Source organism: Orbicella franksi, chromosome 3, assembly GCF_964199315.1.
Source record: "Orbicella franksi chromosome 3, jaOrbFran1.1, whole genome shotgun sequence".
NCBI classification, from domain to species: Eukaryota; Metazoa; Cnidaria; class Anthozoa; order Scleractinia; family Merulinidae; genus Orbicella; species Orbicella franksi.
The window spans coordinates 15,100,160-15,125,000 of record NC_138147.1 but is presented as its reverse complement, the minus strand read 5'-3'; the positions used below and the strand labels follow the sequence as shown (position 1 = coordinate 15,125,000).

Below are 24,841 nucleotides of genomic sequence, written 5' to 3'. Positions count from 1 at the left end.
TCTCGGTGCGACATGGCCATATTTATGTACATTTTCTAACCGTTTTTTCAAAAACATGCCCGCTATTTTGGTGCAAAGTCTTTAACACGGTTTTCATAAATTCAGACATATATTGGCACAGAATGTCCTAAACTGCTCAGGGAATTCCCTAGTTTGACTCTAAATGCTTTAGGAAGATCGACAGAAATTAGACATGCTCGTTTTTCGACCTTTCTGGGTCATTCAGTCTTGTTCCCTTGAAATAATTATTTCAAGGGAACACGACTGAATGACCCAGAAAGGTCGAAAAACGAGCGTGTCTAATTTCTGTCGATCTTCCTAAAGCATTTAGAGTCAAACTAGGGAATTCCCTGAGCAGTTTAGGACATTCTGTCCCAATAATTATTTCAAGGGAACAAGACTGGATGACCCAGAAAGGTCGAAAAACGAGCGTGTCTAATTTCTGTCGATCTTCCTAAAGCATTTAGAGTCAAACTAGGGAATTCCCTGAGCAGTTTAGGACATTCTGTGCCAATATATGTCTGAATTTATGAAAACCGTGTTAAAGACTTTGCACCAAAATAGCGGGCATGTTTTTGAAAAAACGGTTAGAAAATGTACATAAATATGGCCATGTCGCACCGAGAGTGCTATCTACCTCGTGTACTCTTAATAGAGTCCATACCATGCCTATACAAGCCTTTAAAGTCGCTGCAAAATGAGTCGAACGAGCCAAACAAAACTAAATTAGAGCTTAAATTGATCATTTGGTTCGCCGCGGCACTAATTTAGACAGGCTTAACCTCTGCGATTTCACCTAAATGACCTCACTATGTCTTTACTGTGGGTTAAATTAGCCAGTCACGCTAACAAGAGCATGGTAAGCAGTGGAATCGGTTATTTACCTCTATATTTCAGCCAAAAAGTAGCCGTTACGTGACATTTCATTTCAATATCTGACCGGATTCGCAAAAACATAGCCATAGAATTTGACTTGTCACTGATAATCTAACTTGCTACAATTCTGTCCTAGAGCTAGCTTTCCACGAGGCTTATCGTAGCTCAAATAACAGCAAATAACTCTCCTGTATGCCTTTTGAGGCCAGGAAGACTAAATTCACCGTCTTTTCGTTGAATCATGAATTGTACAATTTAATTAAGAGCGCTTTTAACATGAAATTGGAGTCTAAATCAACACGAACGTACAGATATCAAAACCGCGGCGGAGAGCTAATCTATCGCTTTCTAAAGGCCTGCATCGTCCTAAATGGACTGAACAAGAGCTTCCTACATCGAGAATCGATTGAACTTCAGACAAACTAGGCCATAGTTAGCAGTAAGCGAACACTCAACATGTTGTCGTTACGTCAATTATCGCCCGGAAGCCACGCAAATAAATTTCTTCCGCGCTAGCGAATCACAGACAGTTCTGATACTTAGCTAAGCCGAGAACGCCTAAAATTGATAAAACAAGGACATTCTACTCACGATCAGCGCTTGAACTCATGTTCTTCTCTCTCCTCGTGGCCATGTTTTGCTCGCAAATAGCAATGTCCCGGATGTACTTCAATTTTGTCGAGCGCGGCATGGCACATCCAGATTTCAACAGATTTTTTTTCTAAGTCTTTAGCTACATCAAAGTTCAAAGCAAATGACGCCAACAGCAGCTAGAAATGTCCAGTCCATTGCACGTCTAAGCCCTAAATTGATGTGGCGAAAGATTTTTGCTGTCTAAAGCAAGCACAACATTATCGCCACAGGGCAAACGGCCTTCTGTTACGGGACTAAATGTGACCCGTACAGTTTACACATGTCCTCAGGCCCGCCTCAGGTACGATAATGGACGACGCTTACCAGCAAATCGTTAGACTTGGGCCTTCATTGGACTTAATGATGTCCTCGGGCAGACTTCCTTTAGACAGCAAATACAGAACGCTAATCGGTCGCTCCTTGTCAGAGTCACCGCGCGAACTGAATTCAGACGAGTGTAGCCTGGGCTAAACTTAACGCAAATTGAAAAAGGGGGGGGGGGGGGGAGGGTCCATGAATAATGAAAAAAATACCTAAATAAATGAAACATGCGGCAAGGAGTTCCTACATTTCATGCTAGGTAAGATTTACAAGCTGCTGTCATAGCGAAAGCAGAAAACAAAAACAAAGAAATGAAAAAAAAAAAAAAAAAAAAAAATCAAAAAACACCTGATTCAGTCTTTAACACCGTTTTCATAAATCCAGACATATATATATATATATAATGACTCAGTGATTGCACCGGTAGAATGCAGGTGTGCTGGTGAAAGAGATGTTCTGAACATTCTGAACTTTTTCCCCTTACCTGTAATAGGATGACTAATATGAATTGCAATTCACAACCAACACCAACATCAGGTTATAATTGTATACACATGTATATTTTGCTGTCTTCTGTTATCATAAAAAAAAAATAATAACAATAAACCTTTAAAACCCTCCATAAAGTTCACACTCATTATAACACTGCTACATGTAGTGCTGTTTAACTGGAAATCAATTTGACTGAAACTGTTGAAACAGCTCTGTCAAAATTGTTTCTAGCAGTTATTAGGCAGGATAACAGAATATGCAATCATTTAATACAAAGTAAAGAACAGAGATACACCCATGTTAGTTATTTGTTAGGATTTGGTGAGCTTCTGTGTCAGGTATGGTGAAAAATAATGGACTCTAGGTTGCAAAAATGAAGGTTCCGGAGACATTTTGACAGGGCTGAGAGGAATTAATATATTTACAAAAGAAGGAGAAGTTCTTGCCCTATCCAGTTCTCTGCTATAAAAAACATCTTTTACATACATCTGTTATATATGGCTTGCATTTTGAGCCAATGTAATACATGCTCTGATTTTCTAGCTAGTGCATTATTTCCATTTACATGGTACATGTACATGTATATGTCGGTAAAATCATAAAACATCACGTGTGACAAAAATAAAAATGAAATGCCCAATTTGTAATAATTTTAAAATACTTGACACTGAAATGAATCTAATTCTTTACTTGAAAATTATTCTCCTGTAATGCCCATGGGCCAATTACCAGCCTGCTAAAAGGTCCTAAAACAAAGCAAAAGGAAATTAAGAAAACCACTGCTTTTTTCCTGAAAATTGTCGCGATTGAAACGATGATTGAATACTCTGAGAGTGCATTCTATTACCCTGACGAGATAAAATTTTATGAGAATAGAGAATTCACAAAGTTATATCACAAACAAATTGGTACTGGACAGAACAAAGGAAACAGCCAGGAAGAAACTAAAACTTTCTTCGACAAACAAAAAAGTAAAGCACAACAAAGAAAACAGTCAGTGACATTTGGTTAATAAGTTAGTCAATCAAAAAATTAGTGTGAAGAAGAGAGCAGAGAGAGAGAGAGTGGAGCAAGGAATGCACTCTCACCAACTAAATTTTGAATGTATATATGTAAAAGTTATTTTTACTACCGAGAAATGGTCAGGGCAAGGACTTCTACGCCCTAATTTTTTTCTAAGTGTGTAAATGTCATTTTCAATGTTCATTACCGAGTAAAGCTCTTAGCATTTTGTTTTTAATTAGTACTATCTTACTTTTATGGAACATTTCCAAGTGTAAATACCACACTGGGGAATAACATCTCATTAGGAAAATAGGGGCTATGTACCCCCAACCAAAAGCAGTCGCACTAATAAAATGAAATAGCAAATCAAAATCGAAGTAGAGCTTTATTTGCCGACAGGGTTTACATGCATAATCGTCTACTCGATATTTCGACCACAAGCATTTCACCAAAGCGAACAAACTGGACAACAACAAAATAAAACGAGGAAATCTACATAATATAAACACAATATGCATATCACCACATCTGAGTATCAAACAGCAAATCCCTTCTCAATGAAGGATGGCCGAATGAAAGAAAGGATGAAGAAAATTCGTTTAAGCTTGCAGTGTTAAAGTTTAACAATTATTCACGTTTAAGCATAGATTTAAATATCACAGTCTGTATTTTTGCCGACGGCTTAATTTAGCTTTGCAGTCATTTTATCGGCGGTACTGCTTTACCAGTCTTCAACCAAATTAACCTGGAAATTCCCCCCAAGCATTTCGCCAAACCGAATAAACTGAACTAAAAAAACGAGGAAACACGTTGTAATCACAAGATGTAAATATTCACATAGGAACGTCAAAAGTAAATTTAGCAAATCCTGTTCGCTTCGGCTTAAAATGGTTTGTTGACCTATTTTGGTTTAAGAAATTTTTGTGGTCTAGGAAGCGGTTGTGCCAACTAACACAGAGAAAACTTCAAAACTCGCCCGGCAGTGTTTACAAATACAGTTTTTTTTTTTTTAAACGTGACGATGAAACTCGAGACAAAACTTGATTTGTTTACAATATACAACTTTCAACAACGTCCACAAAGCCACTCACGTGTTATTGTTATGAGCGAGATTAAACCTATGTGATTTATAAAATGCCTCACAGCATGGCTTCAAATAAGGAAGACTTTAAAAAGGATTCCTATTAAAAATAAGCTTATCTCGCCGAGGCAACTTCGTAATTTCCATAGCAAACGCCACAACAAACGTCACTTACCTCAAGTTGGCCATTCACTTCGGCCAGTGTAAATCTTCCAGGCAGAAACTTGCAGCAAAAGTTGTGAAGACTGAACCGAACTGATCTAATCTTTTCGATAGATCAACGAATCAACCACTTTTTTCCGCCGTGTTTTTGTTTTGCAATTACTCTAAACACACAGTTCTCTAGTTCGTCACCTGATTTTAATCATGTGACTTTTCTTGCTCGGCTGCGCAGCACTCGACGCGCGAATTAACTTGAGCAGTTCTGTAGTCGTCGGGTATTTCGTCTCCTTTCTATAGTCCTCGTTAGCTTTGCTTCACGGCATTGTTCCGTTTTATTTCATCCCCTTTCTCTAGTCCTTGACTCGCTATAATTCACGGTAGTGTTCAGTACTGTTTCGCCTCCTTCCCCAGCGTTGGCCCGCTCTCTTTCACGATCTTCTTCGCTACTTCTTTGCCTGTTAATTCTTGCTTTCTGTTTCTGTTTTATGCTTCAGTGCAAGCCCATCTTTAAAACGTTAGATCAAGCTCCGCTATCATTTGTTGATAAGACAAATAGAAATGAGTTTTCTTTTCTTTAAAAATCCCGCCAAAAAAAGATGGCATCCCTCGGTTCCACACTATGCGTTACCGCGAGGCTCCTCTCCCCCTCCCCCAGAGTCTGTACGAACGGCGTTCGCTCGCTCGCTCGTACGGTGACGTCATAACCAAATTTTCTCGGCTTGATGGGTTTACCAAAATTTCTAAGGAATGGGGCTCTGCTCGCGCGCCTTCGGCGCGCGGGAGCTCCGCTATAAATATAGCTCAGTTTTGTATTTTCCGACTGACCCTGAATTCCAAATATTGTTTTTATCTCCATAAAAGACGCTTTTAATTAATTAAAACTACATATTCTCCGAAACCCGCTGAAAAAATGAATGTGCGTGGTAGATCGATTTAGATTGGAACTTTCACAGACGTGAGACTATTTCATCAACTTTAGGTAAAAATGAAAATTAGTCTTCTTTAATGGGTTTGTGACGCGCTGTTAATAATCACGAGAGAAGAAAATTATTTTGATGGATATTTTACTCGTGTCTTAGATAGGATCAGGATGATATCTTAACCTTTCTTCAACACGAGAGTTTGTTTCATTTTCTAAAGTGAACTAACTATCCCAGTGAGCCTAAAACGTTTAACTTAAAGCAATTTCCTCTGCTGCGGGAACGCTATTGGGTTTGTTTGCCTTTGAGAAACAAACGACAATCATTTCAATAATTATCTAAAACACGAATTTGCAAAAACCAAAGATGCAAACAATGAAGTAAAGAGATTCAATTTGCTATTTATGTAACTCGATGGAAATGGACAAATAATATTTCTCGTGAGCACTTAGTGCAGGGAAAACAAGCAATCGTTCAGTTGAAGACACAATTATCATCTGCACAAATGAATGGAACACAAGAAGTCGTTCAGTTAGAGACACAATTGTAACTAGTACAAATACATGTGTTTATCGATAAAACAACGGAATCTACTAAATATAACTTAAGAGAGATCTAACTTACCTTGGGAATAAGGTTTGAATGGGCATGAATTCTCTATAACTTCACCCGCTCTTGACACTGAGTCATGTCTAAACCTTTCATCCCTGTGGGGAGATGAAGACCATGAGTTACGGTGGAAGACTCCTGCAATATCCAGAAGAATTGCCCTGTAATTACAGTGCATGTTTAATGTGTTTTCTCCTAGTGAAAAATTATTTTCCAGTTTTAACAAAATCGTGCTCCTCTCACAGAACAACACAAGAAATAATCATGGACGACATTCATATTAACGGAACACTCAGCACTCCTTTGGAAAATACCACGACTGACAACGTCACCCAAGCATCGGGGTTGCCCGAATACCTCCACCAGCCTCTCGGAGCCCTAGTGTTCCAAATAACTTTGTGGTCAACCATTGTATTCCTAGGTGTGCTTGGTAATCTCTTGATATGCTTCGTGATCCTTAGCCAGGCCAAGATGAAGACTTCCATGAACTATTACTTGCTGAGCTTGGCCATAGCGGATCTGGGGGTACTACTTACCATCTATCCTTTGGTACTGTTGAAATACCTCTTCCCATTTCGCTGGTTGTTAGGGAAACACGCTTGTCATTACCTGTATCCTACCGTGGAGGTATTCTTCGGAGCCTCCATCTGGTCGATTACAGCTATCGCCATCGAGAGATATCGGAATATAGTGGGCGCCAAACGTTACCAGATCAAGCACAGATCTCGACTGAGCACTTTCGTGGTTATTGGCGTGGTGTGGTTGGCGTCGTTTGTAGTTTCATCCGTTCCTCTGTACCCGGTTATGCATTACAATCCGACTCTGCAAATCTGCGGCCCACTTATGTCAAAGTTGTTATTCCAGTCTTACTCGATAGTTCTCATCGTCGTCTGGTATGCACTTCCTCTGGTTGTCATAGCATTTACATATGTCAGGATCAAAAAACGAGTACTTCAAAGTGTTGCCTTCCGAACCTCGATGTCAGAGTACGATGATGCAGATCAAGCAGTCTTGTCGCAAGCTCCATCAAACAAAGAAAGAAGCGACAAAAGAATCTGGCAACAAAGCAACAAGACAACGAGAATTCTCACGCCTCTGGTAATTTTGTTCGCCGTGGTAATGTTTCCCTTGAACGCTCTTCGTGTGGTGGTACTGATTATGCCAGAATACTGGAAGAAGCCTTACTACAACCTGATCATAGGCCAGCTTATAATGTTCATTATGATCAACTCGTCTGCTAATCCACTGGTGTACTTCATCATGAGTAAAGAGTTCAAAGATGCATTCAAGAAAATCTTCACTAGTCTGAAGAACAAGAAGAACTTTTTCAAACAGATCAGTGGTAAAAGCAAATCCTCGTGGAGGACCTCACCTTCATTCCTAGAAGCCGTATTGGGTGACAGAGAAGAGAATCAAGGAGGAGCGAACAATAGCAGCAAGGAGCCGCAGGCAGGGCTTGGCAATGGCAATATCCAGATTGTCACTGGCGTGTGATGGAAATTTGCCAAACCCCAGAATGTCTAGATTGCCTAAACTCCGAACTTTTTCTCACATTTCTTATTACATATTTTTTTAATTCATCCGGATAACTGAATATTATTATTTATGTCGCATAGCGATTGTAACGGTCAGACAGGGAGGCCTGGGGTTGTTGTGACGAGCAAGAACGTCTTTCTCCGTGGTCTATCTGATTTTAGTACAATTCTACTAGTATAGTAATGCAAATGCTGCAAGCTGATTGGCTGAGCTACTAGTATACTATCAGTGATTAGAGTGCAGTTGCTGTCGGTTGTCCACAAAAATGCGACGTTTTTACTGTTTTCCGGGATTTTGGAAGAAAGTTTAGATGTAAATGGATAATTAAACTCCTGAGAAGACTAAAAGAAGGACATTAGCGGTTTCTTGACTTTAAAAAGTTGAAGTTGAAAAACCGGTGTTCCAGGACATGCAAGTGGGCTGGAGTTTTTGGTCAAATTTGTAAATATGGTTATTTAAAATATAGAAACGCTGCTTCTATTTCCATTCATCTGGATAACTGAAAATTACTTGATCCTTATCTATGATACTCGAAAATAGCGCAACAACTGGCGCCTAGGACAACGCGCTCATTGGAAACCATACCATACTTTAAATATCTTTGCAGTCTGTGTAGGTAGCATCTTCTCTACATGTTCTACGTTTATTTTAAGAAATACAAACTGGAGATATTGTTACATTTAGTATTCAGTGGTGTGTTATCTAAAAGATTACTCTTTGTAAGATGGTGACTTTGCTGTAATTATTCAATGATTACGACATCTGTCAACTGCTTTTAAGTGTAAAACAATCATTCTTGGGATAACCTTAAGCGTTTTGCAAAAATACACATTGTACATGTATATATACGAAGTTCTCTTCCATCACGCGTGTGTTGACAGATCAACTTGAGCCAGTAGAAACTCTGGACGAAATTACCAAGGTTAAGTAACTTGGCCTTAATAACTTTTTACCTTGTTAAAAGCTCAAATGTTAACACCACATAAGGGTACGAAAGTATTTTATCTGTAAATAAAATATACTGATTATGAACAAGATGTGAGGGCTATATTCATTTGCAACAGGAGCCATAATCGGGGACGGAGACCGTAAGTCTTGGGATCTGCACGCACCTATGATATGGGACAATTTTTCTATTTTTAGAACAAATTGCGCCATCCTGACGTCATATATCCGCGCGGATCCACCCACGTGTCGGGGGTTTTCGCGTCGATGTTGTCACGTTGCATGATCAAATGGTGAGAGTCGCAAGATTCTCTTGCAGATTTTTCACAGCGATGACAGGGAATAAGGCAAAGAATTAGATCCAGGGCTCTTATATGTAGGTTTATGCTCTGAGCTGATGGAAAAGGTGAGTTTTTCAGGGTCGAAAACAAGACTTCAATTTCGCGTTGTGAATGAATAATATGTGCTCGCGCTAGTTGAACGCGTAAGCTTTTGCGTTTGTTCTGTAAAGAAAAGCTATGAAAGAAAACTCTTTACTCTGATATCGAGTTAATTTGAGAGTTTCCCGAAACAATGCTTAATCATAACCAAACCCTGTTTTTGATAGTTTCTTATTGCTTCTGTTTGTTTGGCGAGTTTGCAAAAGTTTTTTAATTTAAAGGAAAGTCTGACGCGTACATAAGTAGCTCATTTGCATAGTGCAGCGCGTGCACCTTCAAATCCGAGTCGATGTTTTCAATTGTCAACAAATCTTCACAAAGATTTCTTTCGTTGTCTTTTGCGCTGAGATGCTGCAACGATTTTCACCAACGCCAAAAGGCTACTAACATCATGTGTATTTCTTCATCATAGTGAAATTTTACACTGCGAAAATAAACTAGACAAGGAGTTTTGATAACTCGACCAACGAAATCGAAATCGTTTTTCGAGTTGATTAAAGAAAGCGTCATCGTAACTTTGCTGATAACTTTGCTTTTAATATGTTCTCAAACATTTATCAACCTTAAAGATATTTAAAAACTAGAGATATTATATGAGTGCGATGTACGTTTTCACACGAAAGTGGGGAAGTCCAGTTAGTCATGTTTTACTGACTGTACAAAACACGCATAGGCGGGCGCTCTTATTCATCGACAACAGACAATTTACTGGATTTTTACACAAACAAAACTGAGCGGCATCTACAGACATAAACTTTCTTGTCACTTATTGCGCCTTGATAAAGCATCAAGCATCGCTTACAATTCAGGCGAAACTCAAACTTGCAATTACTTTGTTTTACTTTTCGGTCGAGATAGACCTGGCGAAATCCTCGCAGGCGTGTCGCAAGAGGAGGGAGACTTTGAAGTCCTGAAACGGTGCTATATCCAAATATATCCAACTGGTTTCTTGCTGTGTCACGGTTATGGAAAAGCTGTCAATCTTCAACATATGTGAAACTTAGAGTGGAGTAATGTGGAGCTCTTGTAAAAGAAGCAGCGGAACATAACTTGGTCAGCAATATGAAGCGGGACATAACTAAATTCGGCACTGTGTTACTTCAATCAAACTGGAGTAGCTTACGACGAAAATACTAAGGCAAAATTCCAACAGACATGAACGTATTGATTTGTGGGCCAAAAACATCAAACCTTTCGGGGAATTTTGGACGCCATTTTCCCGCGCTATATCTGCAAAAATCCACGCAGTATGTACGCGCGTGTGTCGCACATGATTGCGCAATTTGTTCTAAAAATAGAAAAATTGTCCCATGTGATAGGGACAGCCCCAATACTAGAAATAGCGCGCGCTTACGGTCTCCGTCCCCGATTATGCCCCTGGGACTCTCACCCCATTCAAAACACCGAAGTTTTTCTTTGCTTCCAAACCCAACGGAAACGCTTGCTCCGCAGGCTAACTGTGATAAAACACGACGGGCATTTGAGAACATTTGAGAAAACACGAGCAGCAGGAGAGTGTTTTCTACATTTCTCGAGTGTTCTCAAATATAATGTCTGGAGTGTCTCATCACAGTGTAATACACGGCTTAGGTTTCTTCATTTGCTTTATGATATAGAGGTAATGTGGCGAAAAACAATAAAACACGCTTTTTCTATGACCAATCAGAGCGCGTGCAGGGTCCTATCTATACTATAAATCACGTCTGCATATATCGTGCCCTCTGATTGGCTTAAACAGTGTGCTTTATCAGAGTACAGAGGCATGGTGAGGGTTACCCGTCGTTTAGCCCTTAAGTCGATTTGACAAATCTGACCCAAATTATACGTCTTCTGTGACTCAGACAAACGCAACGGAAATTAGCTATTTGTCTGCAGTAAAAGTAGCTGCATGGAGGCCGTTGGTAACAACAGCAATGATAAACCTCCGCAAAAATAGCCAGTTTTGCTAGATGCCGACAAAACACGTAGCGAAATAAACAAATTCTCAACCAGCAAATGATTCGATAGAAGACATTATATTTGTTATGAAGGCAGAAATTATACTTTGTATATGTAATCGCATGGGCCCTCGGGCAATTAAGGATTAATTTCGCTTGTATTTTCAAAGTTTCACAAAATTGCCCGAGTCGCAGAGCGACGAGGGCAATTTGGAAAACTTTGAAAATACAAGTGCAGTTAATTCTTAATTGCCCGAGCGCACTTGCGATTACTTGTTTATCACATAAAGGGCAAAATTCTGTATAAAGGAACACTTTCAAGGTCTTCCGGTCGCGTAAACAGGTTTGCTGGCTGTCATTAAAGAACAGGCTAGCAGTAGAAAGGGGAAAGCCTACCATAATAGTAAGCAAAATACAGCAAGTTCGATTCACTCAAAGCAATTTCTTTACAAATAGAACTTTAAGCAATCTAATTTTACTCACTAACTGTTTTGCGAAGCTTGCAATGGCGTAAAACTACTTCATCGATCCACATAAACAAGAGTCCAAACGAGCACTAATAACTCCTTGAATCCAAAACTCTCCTTTCCACCGCCAAAACTTAACGTACAAACAACATTTACGCTGTTTTTTTTTTTTTTACACCGAGAACGTGACCTGTGACACTAATAAGGCCACCCGAAGCAAAACGAAGAAATTATCTTTCAGTTTGTCAGCAATGAAGTTCTAACGGTAACTCTATGCTTCGTGCGACACCAGCCCCACTCAAACTTCTTTCAGGCTGCGAATTAATACATTTTTGGATGGAAAAATCCTTTGCTTTTCCACCAAAGACTGCACTTTGCCGTATGTCGATTTCTTTCACGTAAAGATGAAATAATCGCGTTTAGATCAAACTCAGAAGCGATGCATTTCTGAAATTCCTTTTCAAAACCCGTTTGAAGCGGGAAATCAACTTAATGCAGGCGTGCTCAGACAGTCAGCATCAAGTAATCATGCCCTCTTGATTACCAAAAGTGCCCTCATGATTAAGAAAAAAAATGCCCTTTGTCTCAGCCAATCAGCATTCAGTAACTCTACCCCATATATGACACAGATGTAAAACAGAAAACACTTATTGAGCTGTGTCTGCTTATGATGAGAAGCTTAATTTTTGTAAAAATGCTCAAAAAAGACTGACATGGAGTGTAGTAACGTTCGTTCGTTAAAAAGCGATCTACGGTCATCTCAGCGAAGTGAACGTCAACAATTACAACGCTTACCCGACGAGTTATCAGTTAAAAGCTTGCTCTGATATTCTCTCCTGTACTTGGAGCAGACCCAGTGGGAGCAACTTAGTCTTTCCAGCTTTGACGCTAGTTCGGACAATCTTGCAGCAAGCCGTAAATAACTGCAGCTCGTTTCAAATCCAGCTCCTCATTTCGTATTCCCGATGTGCAAGCTTTGAACTCTTTGTTTCGTAATTTCCTTTGGAAAAGTGCACGTTTCCATGAGCCGCAATGTGGCCAGATTCCTCAGGACAAGAAATTTTAACTTTTGATCCCTATTTTGAAATTAAACTAAAAAGCGAAATCTGAAATGGTCGTTCTCATCTCGAAAGCCAATGGGAACCGAAAGTTTAGCTCAAGATCAATTTGTGCTCGACAGCTGCTGTCTGGTGAGCCGATCAAATTATTGGAACAATTCTAAAAAAGGATTACGACTGGCCTATTTTAGCATACGTTATCAGAGATCAGATCCACGCTGACGCGACTTTTGGCGTCAGCGTGGACCACTCCACTCGCCACTCCTTCTGACGCCACTCCTCGTTTGGAAAGTCAAGTTTGGTTTGAAAATATTAGCTGAATGTGTGGGAAAATTAACGGATTCTTTATGATAAAACAAATTAAGACGCCTCGACTGTGCTCTGTTCTGTTGAAAAGCACTTAGGAAGCGGTAGAGTACTCATGAAGAAGGGAGAAAGTCTCGACTACCTTTCGTGTTAGTTCGTGTTTCCCCCTACACTTCCTTCGTGCTCTTCCGCTTCCTAAGTGCTTTACAACCGAACATAGCACAATCGAGGTTTCTTTATTTGTTAACTACAAATTAAAATATGAAGTAAAATAATTAGCTCTTATTAACCGAGCAGGAGGTCTGTATGGGAGAATCTTGACCGAGGTCGTGAGTACAGACCGAACGCAGTGAGGTCTGTACACACGACTGAGGTCAAGATTCTCCCATACAGACCGACTTAGCTCGGTTAATCAGATGTTTATTATATGGCAAAGAAGAAAACTTTAATTCGTTTAATGTAACTGGTTTGTACTAGCTGACATTTCGCTTGCGAACGGCGATGAGCTTAACTTTAAACCTGCCGAAATTTGCTCGTCTTCTCTACTTTTTTTGGTCATCAGGCTTTTTGGCACTTCCATAAATGATTGAGAAGAAAATAAAAGAAAATGGTGAACATTTTTGTATTTTAGTTTGCTACTTTTTCAACGCAAAATGAAACCGGTCTAGATGCCGGTCTAGATGGGAAAATCTAGACCGCGGTCAATATCGATTTCAGCCAATCAAATTCGTGAATTCGGTAGTTCCCAGTCCTTGTGAGACAGCCATATAATAAATATGGGTTATTGACCAAGTGTGAGGTCAAGATGGCTGGATATTGCCCAATTTACATCTGGTTTTCACTGGCGTGGACAAGCGCCAACACAATAATTCTTGAAAGAATGAAAGATGCGAATGCAACCATAACACTACTGGAAAAAGGACCTGAAAAAATTTCAGGCTCTGAACGGGATTCGAACCCACGACCTTTGCGTTACGGGTGTAATGCTCTACTAACTAAGCTATCAAAGCCACATGAGAGCAGTGGTGTGTGAGTTCGGCCCTATGTATATGTTCAGTGGACGTAATACTCGGCTCAAGCATATGAATTCCATGGTGATAGATGTCCAACAATAATTCTTATTTCACTGTAAAAACGGCCTTAACGCAGCCATAAGCACAAGCGCAAGCACAAGCTCAAGGATCAAAATGTTTCCTTTGTTGTTGTGCTTGCGCTTATGTTTGCGTTTGCGCTGCAACAAGTGAAAACGAAATACCGCTAACACAAGCTCACGGGTATTTACCACACGTGGTTATGTTTGGCCAATACAAACATTGGATCCAGATTACCTCGCGCCTAAACAGTTTTCCAAAATGGAGGAAGGTTCGGATGAGTTTGCTTGTGCTTGTGTTTGCGTCGAATTTCGTTTTCACTTGAGTCATCCCTATTGCTTACGTTTGTGCTTGCGCTTGTGCTTGCATCGCTGGTGAAAACCAGGCTTTAGCCTCAAGCCTAGTTGTAGGACAGGAGAGATGAAGGAAGAATTTGTAGTTTGCAGATTGATTTAAGGGAGAACAAAAAACAACAAAACAAAACAAAAACACCGAAAAATAACTATAGCCAATTCGAGCCAGTATTGCTCTGACAGTAAATAATGTTTTATTGCCAAGATTGTTTCGTTCATATTGTTTTAGGGAATGAACCATTCTTTTCCGCAGTGCATTTCAAACTTTTGAAAATACAACTGAAAACAGTACATGTGTGGACTTTGACATAAAGTTTAAGTTTATGGCATCCATAAACTGATGTTAATGAGACCTGAGAGACAATATCTCAAAGTCAGGCACACACATTCTGCATTGTAACACTTTATTTCAGAGACATGTAACACTATGAACCTCGTGTCATGCTCATAAGTAAATCCCAGTAACATAGGTAACATGCCACCAATTCCTGATCTCAAAGGCCATCAGGGATTCCCAGTTGAAAACAATCACCCCCTTTGGATATCACAACAAACCTTTCATTTCCTAAGTAAAGCCACTGTTATCTACATCTGTAAAAGACAGTGTATCAATGGTTCCAGTCATGTCTCTCACATGTCCACCTCATGCCCCTGATCTCTAGTCAAGCACACGCTCCTCGTTGTATTCAGTCTTCTCGTTTGTGCTGATCCTTCGCCACTGATTTTTCTTTTACCCTCCCACCCTCCCATGACTGGGACCCTTGCTCTACACATCTGAACCCCTGATACTACGCTTTAGGACCATCTTCAAGCGAATAAACAAAATCATTTAGATCTATAGAAATGTTCACCATGAATAAGGCTAATAATCCGTCTTTCCCAAAAAAAAAAAAAAAAAAAAAAAATGGGGGCAAGCTTTGACACTACAATTCAGAATGTCGCGTATAGATACTGAACATTACTATTCCGCTACTTTTAGAAAAACATTTATCCATATATACTTATGATATCATTTGCTTAGTATAAAATAATAATAATAATAATAATAATAATAATAATTATACCATTAATGGCTATAGGTTAGGGTTATCTGTCTCCTAGCAAGCCTTAGACCTTATCATTCAGGGTGCAATGAACAGAGACTGTATTTTGGTGACTTTCTGTTGTTTGCTATTAAAGGACGGTGGCAGGGAAGTGCACCCATTAGCTGCACTTTACCCCACAGTAAGGCTCTAGCGCACTGGAGACAGGTCCGGAGAAATTACCTATTCCAAGGTGGCTACCCCCGGTACCACCTGATCTGTATTCCCCCCAGGAGGAGCTTCCCCTCCTGGTTCCCTCAGTCCCCCTGACTGTGGGATATGGGCCTCACCCCTGGAGGCAGGTCTGGAACTTTTATTCCAGGGTGGCTACTCCCGGTACCACCCGATCTGTACTCCCCCAGGAGGGCCCCCTTCCTGGGCCCCTACTCCCCAGTCGTCCTTCCCTGCCACCCAAATTTTACCCACAGCCAGTGTGTTATTTCCTAAATGTAGTATCGTTAGTGAAAGCTCAGACCAAGCCTCGAAAGAGGATCATTAAGCCCGAGTTGGCACTTCTTAAAAGGAAGCTGAAACCCTCGAAAAAAACTGCTGAGCTTTCAAAAGAAAGTGTAAAAGTTGCGATCTTTTACGGAATGGTGGCTTTACAAGCGTTGCTATGTGATCAATACAAGCAAGGAGAATTTGGCCAATTTTCATATCAATTAACAATGATCATAAATTGATTGATTCATATTTTTTCATTTTTTTTCCGAATGTCTCAAAAGCTTAAGAATTTTATTGAGTGATAAATGGTATATTCGAAGATGGAATATTTCCAGGCGGGGCCTCTTACAGGGTCATCTGCAGTTCTAAAACCGTTTGGTTTAACTGTTTCTCTAGGGACTCAGTCAGTGATAAATAGAGAACAATATTCCCAGTACTTGATTGGAAAAAATAGTGTGAGGAAAATAAGAAATTACTCAGGCAAAAGCAAGTGGTCCATCAATCTAGCTGTGTGAAAACAACACGAAAACACCTCAAACAGAAGTTTATCTATCAACAAAAACTCTCGGAGATTTTTTATGCGTCTGCGTTATTCATTTCTATTTGCGCTGCTGCGTGTTTCTCAGTGGTTTCAAAATCGTGTGTGACGACGTTAGTCTAAATCGAACACAGGGTTTTGTCCTCACCCCGTCGACGATAAACTCTGGTGTGCTGGTAATACTGCAATTAAATTGGCTGACCTTTTGTTTTTCTGAGAATCGTTGGAGAAGTTATAAGAGAACAAGCTGTCAAGCGAGCCATTACTTGTTGATAAGTGAGTTATCATCTAGCCTCTGCTTTCTGACCTTCCCAAGCAACGTTTGCAACGTCAGTTATCAGACTTCAAGTCGGGAGACAACAACAGCCGTCATTCTTTCATTCATCAAATGATTTCCGCGAAGAATTGAAGAACTTCCTCGCCTGTTTCGACTAGAAAGCGTTTCCAACCAACGGAGGTATGATAGTTACTTTTAAGCCGGTGATAGATGACTTTAAATGTTCCCTCCATTAGTTTATCGATGAATGCCACGTTTCGTTCCAGATTATCACTGAAATCTGTGTTGATGAACAGCGCGTGTTTCGTTTGTAGTAATCTGTTCGTCCATTTCATGGAAATTTCGCCGAAAAAAAGTGCAGGCTATTTTAAAACTCTCTTTTCTTATTATATCCACTTTCAATTTCTAATACATGCTAAATCATTTAAAATTTGTTAAATCTAAGAAGGTGAATAATACATGACAGAGTTGCATTGCATAATACATTTGAGATCATAAAGAGCATCAAGATTCAAGATTCACAAGTTTTCTTTCAATCCACTAAGAGAAAGGTTATTTTCATCATGTGTATTTATTTAGACCTGCAATCAGTAAGAAACGTCCCTGAAATATACGTCTTGAATAGAAAAAACGGTCAGCGTAGTCAAATAGCTTAATAGGCAGCGCGTGATCCGCTATCCCTACTGTTTTACGCGGCAATTTTACAGTTGTCCATCAAAAGGTACCCATTTTTCTCGTGCGCTAGCCATATACAGCAAACTTGTACTGTGATGTAGTCTAAGCGGCCCTAAAAAATATCCGCAAGAACCGCTCTAAGTTTGTTTTTTCGCATTTAAAATCGTTTTCAAAACTGACAATCTGCCAAAAATCAACAATGACTGCTTTTTTAGACACCTTTATCATTATTCATTTTTATGAAAAGGCTCTTAACAAGGTTTGCAGTAGCTAAGGGTGTAGGTAACCAGGTGTAACCAATCAGAGCCAGGATTACAACCAAGTGACAAACAATAACCAATCACAAAGCCGGATGTATAATGAGGCGTCCAAAGTAATTTACACCGAACAATGAATAAGACGTCATTTATTGGTGTGTTCCGAATAACAGAGAATTGATTCCTGTCGACAGTGCTGTGATTATCGCACATAACATTTAATGCGATCAACCAAACCCTGCATTTAGCGATCTCAATTATGCATGAAGGTGCAGTTGGGAAAGCTGTCCAAGACTAAGGCGATTTAGTTATCAGTGGCAAAGCAGTTTGGTTAACAAGCTCTGTTGTGAGTACAACTCTGCTGATTCTTAATTCAGAATTTCATGAACACGAACTGCGTTTTAACGTAGCGCTGTCTAAAACATTTAAATTTAAATTTAAAATCTAATAGAAGTTATGAATTAAGGGGAGACTGAATTAAGTCTTTCGAAATAATTCAGTCAAAGCGACGTTAAGAAAGAAAAAAATTTATCCTGGAGTTTTGAACCGCAGTTACTTGTAATTTTCCGTCACGGAGGGAAGATCTTTTGATGAAGATTGTACACTTTGTTTTGGAAGGAAGAATCGCAACTTGAGAAATCTTGACAAGTAAATTATAGGGTGAATGACGTCCACAAGAAGTGTTTTTTTAAAATATTATTACATAGTTTTCTAAGCTAATTTTAAATATAAATATAGCTCAGTTTTGTATTTTCCGACTGACCCTGAATTCCAAATATTGTTTTTATCTCCATAAAAGACGCTTTTAGTCTCCCGATATTAAAGACTTTTAATTAAAACTACGTATTCTCCGAAACCTGCTGAGAAAATGAATGTGCGTGGTAGATCGATTTAGATTGGAACTTTCACAGACGTGAGACTATTTCATCAACTTTAGGTAAAAATGAAAATTAGTCTTCTTTAATGGGTTTGTGAGGCGCTGTTAATAATCACGACAGAAGAAAATTATTTTGATGGATATTTCACTCGTCTGAAAGTGAAGAATGATCATCGCAGTAAATTTTCCAATTTAAGCAATTGGAAAGAAGAAGCCTGAAAAAAATCAGGGCTTCAATTTTTTGTTTTTTCAGGCTTCTTCTTTCCAATTGCTTAAATTGGAAAATTTACTGCGATGATCATTCTTCACTTTCATCAACAACCGCAGTTCATGTATGAATTATTTCATATATACTTCATATCATTTCACTCGTCTCTTAGATAGAGTCAGGATGATATGTTAACCTTTCTTCAACACGAGAGTTTGTTTTATTTTCTAAAGTGAACTAACCATGATCCCAGTGAGCCCGAAACGTTTACCTGAAACCAGTTTCCTCTGGTAGGGAAGGCTATTGGGTTTGTTTGCCTTTAAGAACGCAAAACGAACGACAATCATTTCAATAATTATCTACAGCACGAATTTGCAAAAACCAAAGATGCAAACAATGAAGTAAAGAGATTCACTTTGCTATTTATGTAACTCGATGGAAATGGACAAATAATATTTCTCGTGAGCACTTAGTGCAGGGAAAACAAGCAATCGTTCAGTTGAAGACACAATTATCATCTGCACAAATGAATGGAACACAAGAAGTCGTTCAGTTAGAGACACAATTATAACTAGTACAAATACATGTGTTTATCGATAAAACAACGGAATCTACTAAATATAACTTAAGAGAGATCTAACTTACCTTGGGAATAAGGTTTGAATGGGCATGAATTCTCTATAACTTCACCCGCTCTTGACACTGAGTCATGTCTAAACCTTTCATCCCTGTGGGGAGCCGAAGACCATGAGTTACGGTGGAAGACTCCTGCAATATCCAGAAGAGTTGCCCTGTAATTATAGCGCATTTTTAATGTGTTTTCTCCTAGTGTAAAATTATTTTCCAGTTTTAACAAAATCGTGTTCATCTCACAGAACAACACAAGAAATAATCATGGACGACATTCATGTTAACGGAACACTCAGCACTCCTTTGGAAAATACCACGACTGACAACGTCACCCAAGCATCGGGGTTGCCCGAATACCTCCACCAGCCTCTCGGAGCCCTAGTGTTCCAAATAACTTTGTGGTCAACCATTGTATTCCTAGGTGTGCTTGGTAATCTCTTGGTATGCTTCGTGATCCTCAGCCAGGCCAAGATGAAGACTTCCATGAACTATTACTTGCTGAGCTTGGCCATAGCGGATCTGGGGGTACTACTTACCATCTATCCTTTGGTACTGTTGAAATACCTCTTCCCATTTCGCTGGTTGTTAGGGAAACACGCTTGTCATTACCTGTATCCTACCGTGGAGGTATTCTTCGGAACCTCCATCTGGTCGATTACAGCCATCGCCATCGAGAGATATCGCAATATAGTGGGCGCCAAACGTTACCAGATCAAGCACAGATCTCGACTGAGCACTTTCGTGGTTATTGGCGTGGTGTGGTTGGCGTCGTTTGTAGTTTCATCCGTTCCTCTGTACCCGGTTATGCATTACAATCCGACTCTGCAAATCTGCGGCCCACTTATGTCAAAGTTGTTAGTCCAGTCTTACTCAATAGTTCTCATCGTCGTCTGGTATGCACTTCCTCTGGTTGTCATAGCATTTACATATGTCAGGATCAAAAAACGAGTACTTCAAAGTGTTGCCTTCCGAACCTCGATGTCAGAGTACGATGATGCAGATCAAGCAGTCTTGTCGCAAGCTCCATCAAACAAAGAAAGAAGCGACAAAAGAATCTGGCAACAAAGCAACAAGACAACGAGAATTCTTACGCCTGTGGTAATTTTGTTCGCCGTGGTAATGTTTCCCTTGAACGCTCTTCGTGTCGTGTTACTGATTATGCCAGAATACTGGAAGAAACCTTACTACAACCTGATCATAGGCCAGCTTATAATGTTCATTATGATCAACTCGTCTGCTAATCCACTGGTGTACTTCATCATGAGTAAAGAGTTCAAAGATGCATTCAAGAAAATCTTCACTAGTCTGAAGAACAAGAAGAACTTTTTCAAACAGATCAATGGTAAAAGCAAATCCTCGTGGAGGACCTCACCTTCATTCCTAGAAGCCGTGTTGGGTGAGAGAGAAGAGAATCAAGGAGGAGCGAACAACAGCAGCAACGAGCCGCAGGCAGGGCTTGGCAATGGCAATATCCAGATTGTCACTGGCGTGTGATGGAAATTTGCCAAACTCCAGAATGTCTAGATTGCCTAAACTCTGAACTTTTTCTCACATTTCTTATTACATATTTTTATTAATTCATCCGGATGACTGAATATTATTTATGTCGCATAGCGATTGTAACGGGCAGACAGGGAGGCCTGGAGTTGTTGTGACGAGCAAGAACCTTTTTCTCCGTGGTCTATCTGATTTTAGTAGAATTTTACTAGTATAGTAATGCAAATGCTGCAAGCTGATTGGCTGAGCTACTAGTATACTATCAGTGATTAGAGTGCAGTGGCTCTCGGTTGTCCACAAAATGCGACGTTTTTATTGTTTTCCGGGATTTTGGAAGAAAGTTTAGATGTAAATGGATAATTAAACTCCTGAGAAGACTAAAAGAAGGACATTAGCGGTTTCTTGACTTTAAAAAGTTGAAGTTGAAAAAACGGGTGTTCCAGGACATGCAAGTGGGCTGGAGTCTTTGGTCAAATTTGTAAATATGGTTATTTAAAATATAGAAACGCTGCTTCTATTTCCATTCATCTGGATAACTGAAAATTACTTGATCCTTATCTATGATACTCGAAAATAGCGCGACAATTGGCGCCTAGGACAACGCACTCATTGGAAACCATACCATACTTTAAATATCTTTGCAGTCTGTGTAAGTAGCATCTTCTCTACATGTTCTACGTTTATTTTAAGATATACAAACTGGAGATATTGTTACATTTAGTATTCAGTGGTGTGTTATCTAAAAGATTACTCTTTGTAAGATGGTGACTTTGCTGTAATTATTCAATGATTACGACATCTGTCAACTGCTTTTAAATGTAAAACAATCATTCTTGGGATAACCTTAAGCGTTTTGCAAAAATACACATTGTACATGTATATATACGAAGTTCTCTTCCATCACGCGTGTGTTGACAGATCAACTTGAGCCAGTAGAAACTCTGGACGAAATTACCAAGGTTAAGTAGCTTGGCCTTAATAACTTTTTACCTCGTTAAAAGCTCAAATGTTAACACCACATAAGGGTACGAAAGTATTTTATCTGTAAATAAAATATACTGATTATGAACAAGATGTGAGGGCTATATTCATTTGCAACAGGAGCCATAATCGGGGACGGAGACCGTAAGTCTTGGGATCTGCACGCACCTATGATATGGGACAATTTTTCTATTTTTAGAACAAATTGCGCCATCCTGACGTCATATATCCGCGCGGATCCACCCACGTGTTGGGGGTTTTCGCGTCGATGTTGTCACGTTGCATGATCAAATGGTGAGAGTCGCAAGATTCTCTTGCAGATTTTTCACAGCGATGGCAGGGAATAAGGCAAGGAATTAGATCCAGGGCTGTTATATGTAGTTTTATGCTCTGAGCTGATGGAAAAGGTGAGTTTTTCAGGGTCGAAAACAAGACTTCAATTTCGCGCTGTGAATGAATAATATGTGCTCGCGCTAGTTGAACGCGTAAGCTTTTGCGTTTGTTCTGTAAAGAAAAGTTATGAAAGAAAACTCTTTACTCTGGTATCGAGTTAACTTGAGAGTTTCTCGAAACAATGCTTAATCATAACCAAACCCTGTTTTTGATAGTTTCTTATTGCTTCTGTTTGTTTGGCGAGTCTGACGCGTACATAAGTAGCTCATTTGCATAGTGCAACGCGTGCACCTTCAAATCCGAGTCGGTGTTTTCAATTGTCAACAAATCTTGATAAAGATTTCTTTCGTTGTCTTTCGCGCTGAGATGCTGCAACAATTTTCACCAACGCCAAAAGGCTACTAACATCATGTGTATTTCTTTAACATAGTGAAATTTTACACTGCGAAAATAAACTAGACAAGGAGTTTTGATAACTCGACCAACGAAATCGAAATCGTTTTTCGAGTTGATTATAGGAAGCGTCATCGTAACTTTGCTGATAATTTCTGCTGTATTCACATACTTTCAGCTAAGCTTTTAATATGTTCTCAAACATTTATCAACCTTCAAGATATTTAAAAACTAGAGATATTATATGAGTTCGATGTACATTTTCACACGAAAGTGGGGAAGTCCAGTTACTCATGTTTTACTGACTGTACAAAACACGCATAGGCGGGCGCTCTTATTCATCGACAACAGACAATTTATTGGATTTCTACACAAACAAAACTGAGCGGCATCTACAGACATAAAATTTCTTGTCACTTATTGCGCCTTGATAAAGCATCAAGCATCGCTTACAATTCAGGCGAAACTCAAACTTGCAATTACTTTGTTTTACTTTTCGGTCGAGATAGACCTGGCGAAATCCTCGCAGGCTGGTGGCAAGAGGAGGGAAACTTTGAAGTCTTGAAACGGTGCTATATCCAAATATATCCAACTGGTTTCTTGCTGTGTCACGGTTATGGAAAAGCTGTCAATCTTCAACAACTGTGAAACTTAGAGTGGAGTAATGTGGAGCTCTTGTAAAAGAAGCAGCGGAACATAACTTGGTCAGCGATATGAAGCGGGACATAACTAAATTCGGCACTGTGTTACTTCAATCAAACTGGAGCAGCTTACGACGAAAATACTAAGGCAAAATTCCAACAGACATGAACGTATTGATTTGTGGGCCAAAAACATCAAACCTTTCGGGGAATTTTGGACGCCATTTTCCCGCGCTATATCTGCAAAAATCCACGCAGCATGTACGCGCGTGTGTCGCACATGATTGCGCAATTTGTTCTAAAAATAGAAAAATTGTCCCATATCATAGGGACAGCATCAATACTAGAAATTGCGCGCGCTTACGGTCTCCGTCCCCGATTATGCCCCTGGAACTCTCCCCCTATTCAAAACACCGAAGTTTTTCTTTGCTTCCAAACCCAACGGAAACGCTTGCTCCGCAGGCTAACTGTGATAAAACACGACGGGCATTTGAGAACATTTGAGAAAACACGAGCAGCAGGAGAGTGTTTTCTACATTTCTCGAGTGTTCTCAAATATAATGTCCGGAGTGTCTTATCACAGTGTATTACACGGCTTAGGTTTCTTCATTTGCTTTATGATATAGAGGTAATGTGGCGAAAAACAATAAAACACGCTTTTTCTATGACCAATCAGAGCGCGCGCAGGGTCCTATCTATACTATAAATCACGTCTGCATATATCGTGCCCTCTAATTGGCTGAAACAGTGTGCTTTATCAGAGTACAGAGGCATGGTGAGGGTTACCCGTCGTTTAGCCCTTAAGTCGATTTGACAAATCTGACCCAAATTATACGTCTTCTTTGACTCAGACAAACGCAACGGAAATTAGCTATTTGTCTGCAGTAAAAGTAGCTGCATGGAGGCCGTTGGTAACAACAGCAATGATAAACCTCCACTAAAATAACCAGTTTTGCTAGATGCCGACAAAACACGTAGCGAAATAAACAAATTCTCAACCAGCAAATGATTCGATAGAAGACATTATATTTGTTATGAAGGCAGAAATTATACTTTGTATATGTAATCGCATGGGCCCTCGGGCAATTAAGGATTAATTTCGCTTGTATTTTCAAAGTTTCACAAAATTGCCCGAGTCGCAGAGCGACGAGGGCAATTTGGAAAACTTTGAAAATACAAGTGCAGTTAATTCTTAATTGCCCGAGCGCACTTGCGATTACTTGTTTATCACATAAAGGGCAAAATTCTGTATAAAGGAACACTTTCAAGGTCTTCCGGTCGCGTAAACAGGTTTGCTGGCTGTCATTAAAGAACAGGCTAGCAGTAGAAAGGGGAAAGCCTACCATAATAGTAAGCAAAATACAGCAAGTTCGATTCACTCAAAGCAATTTCTTTACAAATAGAACTTTAAGCAATCTAATTTTACTCACTAACTGTTTTGCGAAGCTTGCAATGGCGTAAAACTACTTCATCGATCCACATAAACAAGTGTCCAAACGAGCACTAATAACTCCTTGAATCCAAAACTCTCCTTTCCACCGCCAAAACTTAACGTACAAACAACATTTACGCTGTTTTTTTTTTTTTACACCGAGAACGTGACCTGTGACACTAATAAGGCCACCCGAAGCAAAACGAAGAAATTATCTTTCAGTTTGTCAGCAATGAAGTTCTAACGGTAACTCTATGCTTCGTGCGACACCAGCCCCACTCAAC

At 39.7% G+C, this 24,841-nt stretch overlaps 2 protein-coding genes across 2 annotated transcripts; both read left to right on the top strand.

Moving 5' to 3' along the window:
* The first annotated feature begins 6,058 nt into the window (after positions 1 to 6,058).
* On the top strand, positions 6,059 to 8,267 carry LOC145483065 (melatonin receptor type 1B-B-like). The gene has a single exon (XM_081461684.1). It carries the CDS (start codon positions 6,208 to 6,210, stop codon positions 7,591 to 7,593), a length of 1,386 nt encoding a protein of 461 aa, XP_081317810.1. The 5' UTR covers positions 6,059 to 6,207; the 3' UTR covers positions 7,594 to 8,267.
* A 9,287-nt stretch (positions 8,268 to 17,554) lies between these two features.
* Positions 17,555 to 21,389, top strand: LOC145483064 (melatonin receptor type 1B-B-like). Its single transcript, XM_081461683.1, has 2 exons — positions 17,555 to 17,851; positions 19,466 to 21,389. The coding sequence occupies exon 2, from the start codon at positions 19,485 to 19,487 to the stop codon at positions 20,712 to 20,714; it is 1,230 nt and encodes a 409-aa protein (XP_081317809.1). The 5' UTR covers positions 17,555 to 17,851; positions 19,466 to 19,484; the 3' UTR covers positions 20,715 to 21,389.
* Positions 21,390 to 24,841: the final 3,452 nt, after the last annotated feature.

Coding starts and splice junctions, on each gene's coding strand:
- LOC145483065 (XM_081461684.1), top strand. CDS start 6,208: ATGAAGACCATGAGTTACGGTGGAAGACTCCTGCAATATCCAGAAGAA.
- LOC145483064 (XM_081461683.1), top strand. CDS start 19,485: ATGGACGACATTCATGTTAACGGAACACTCAGCACTCCTTTGGAAAAT.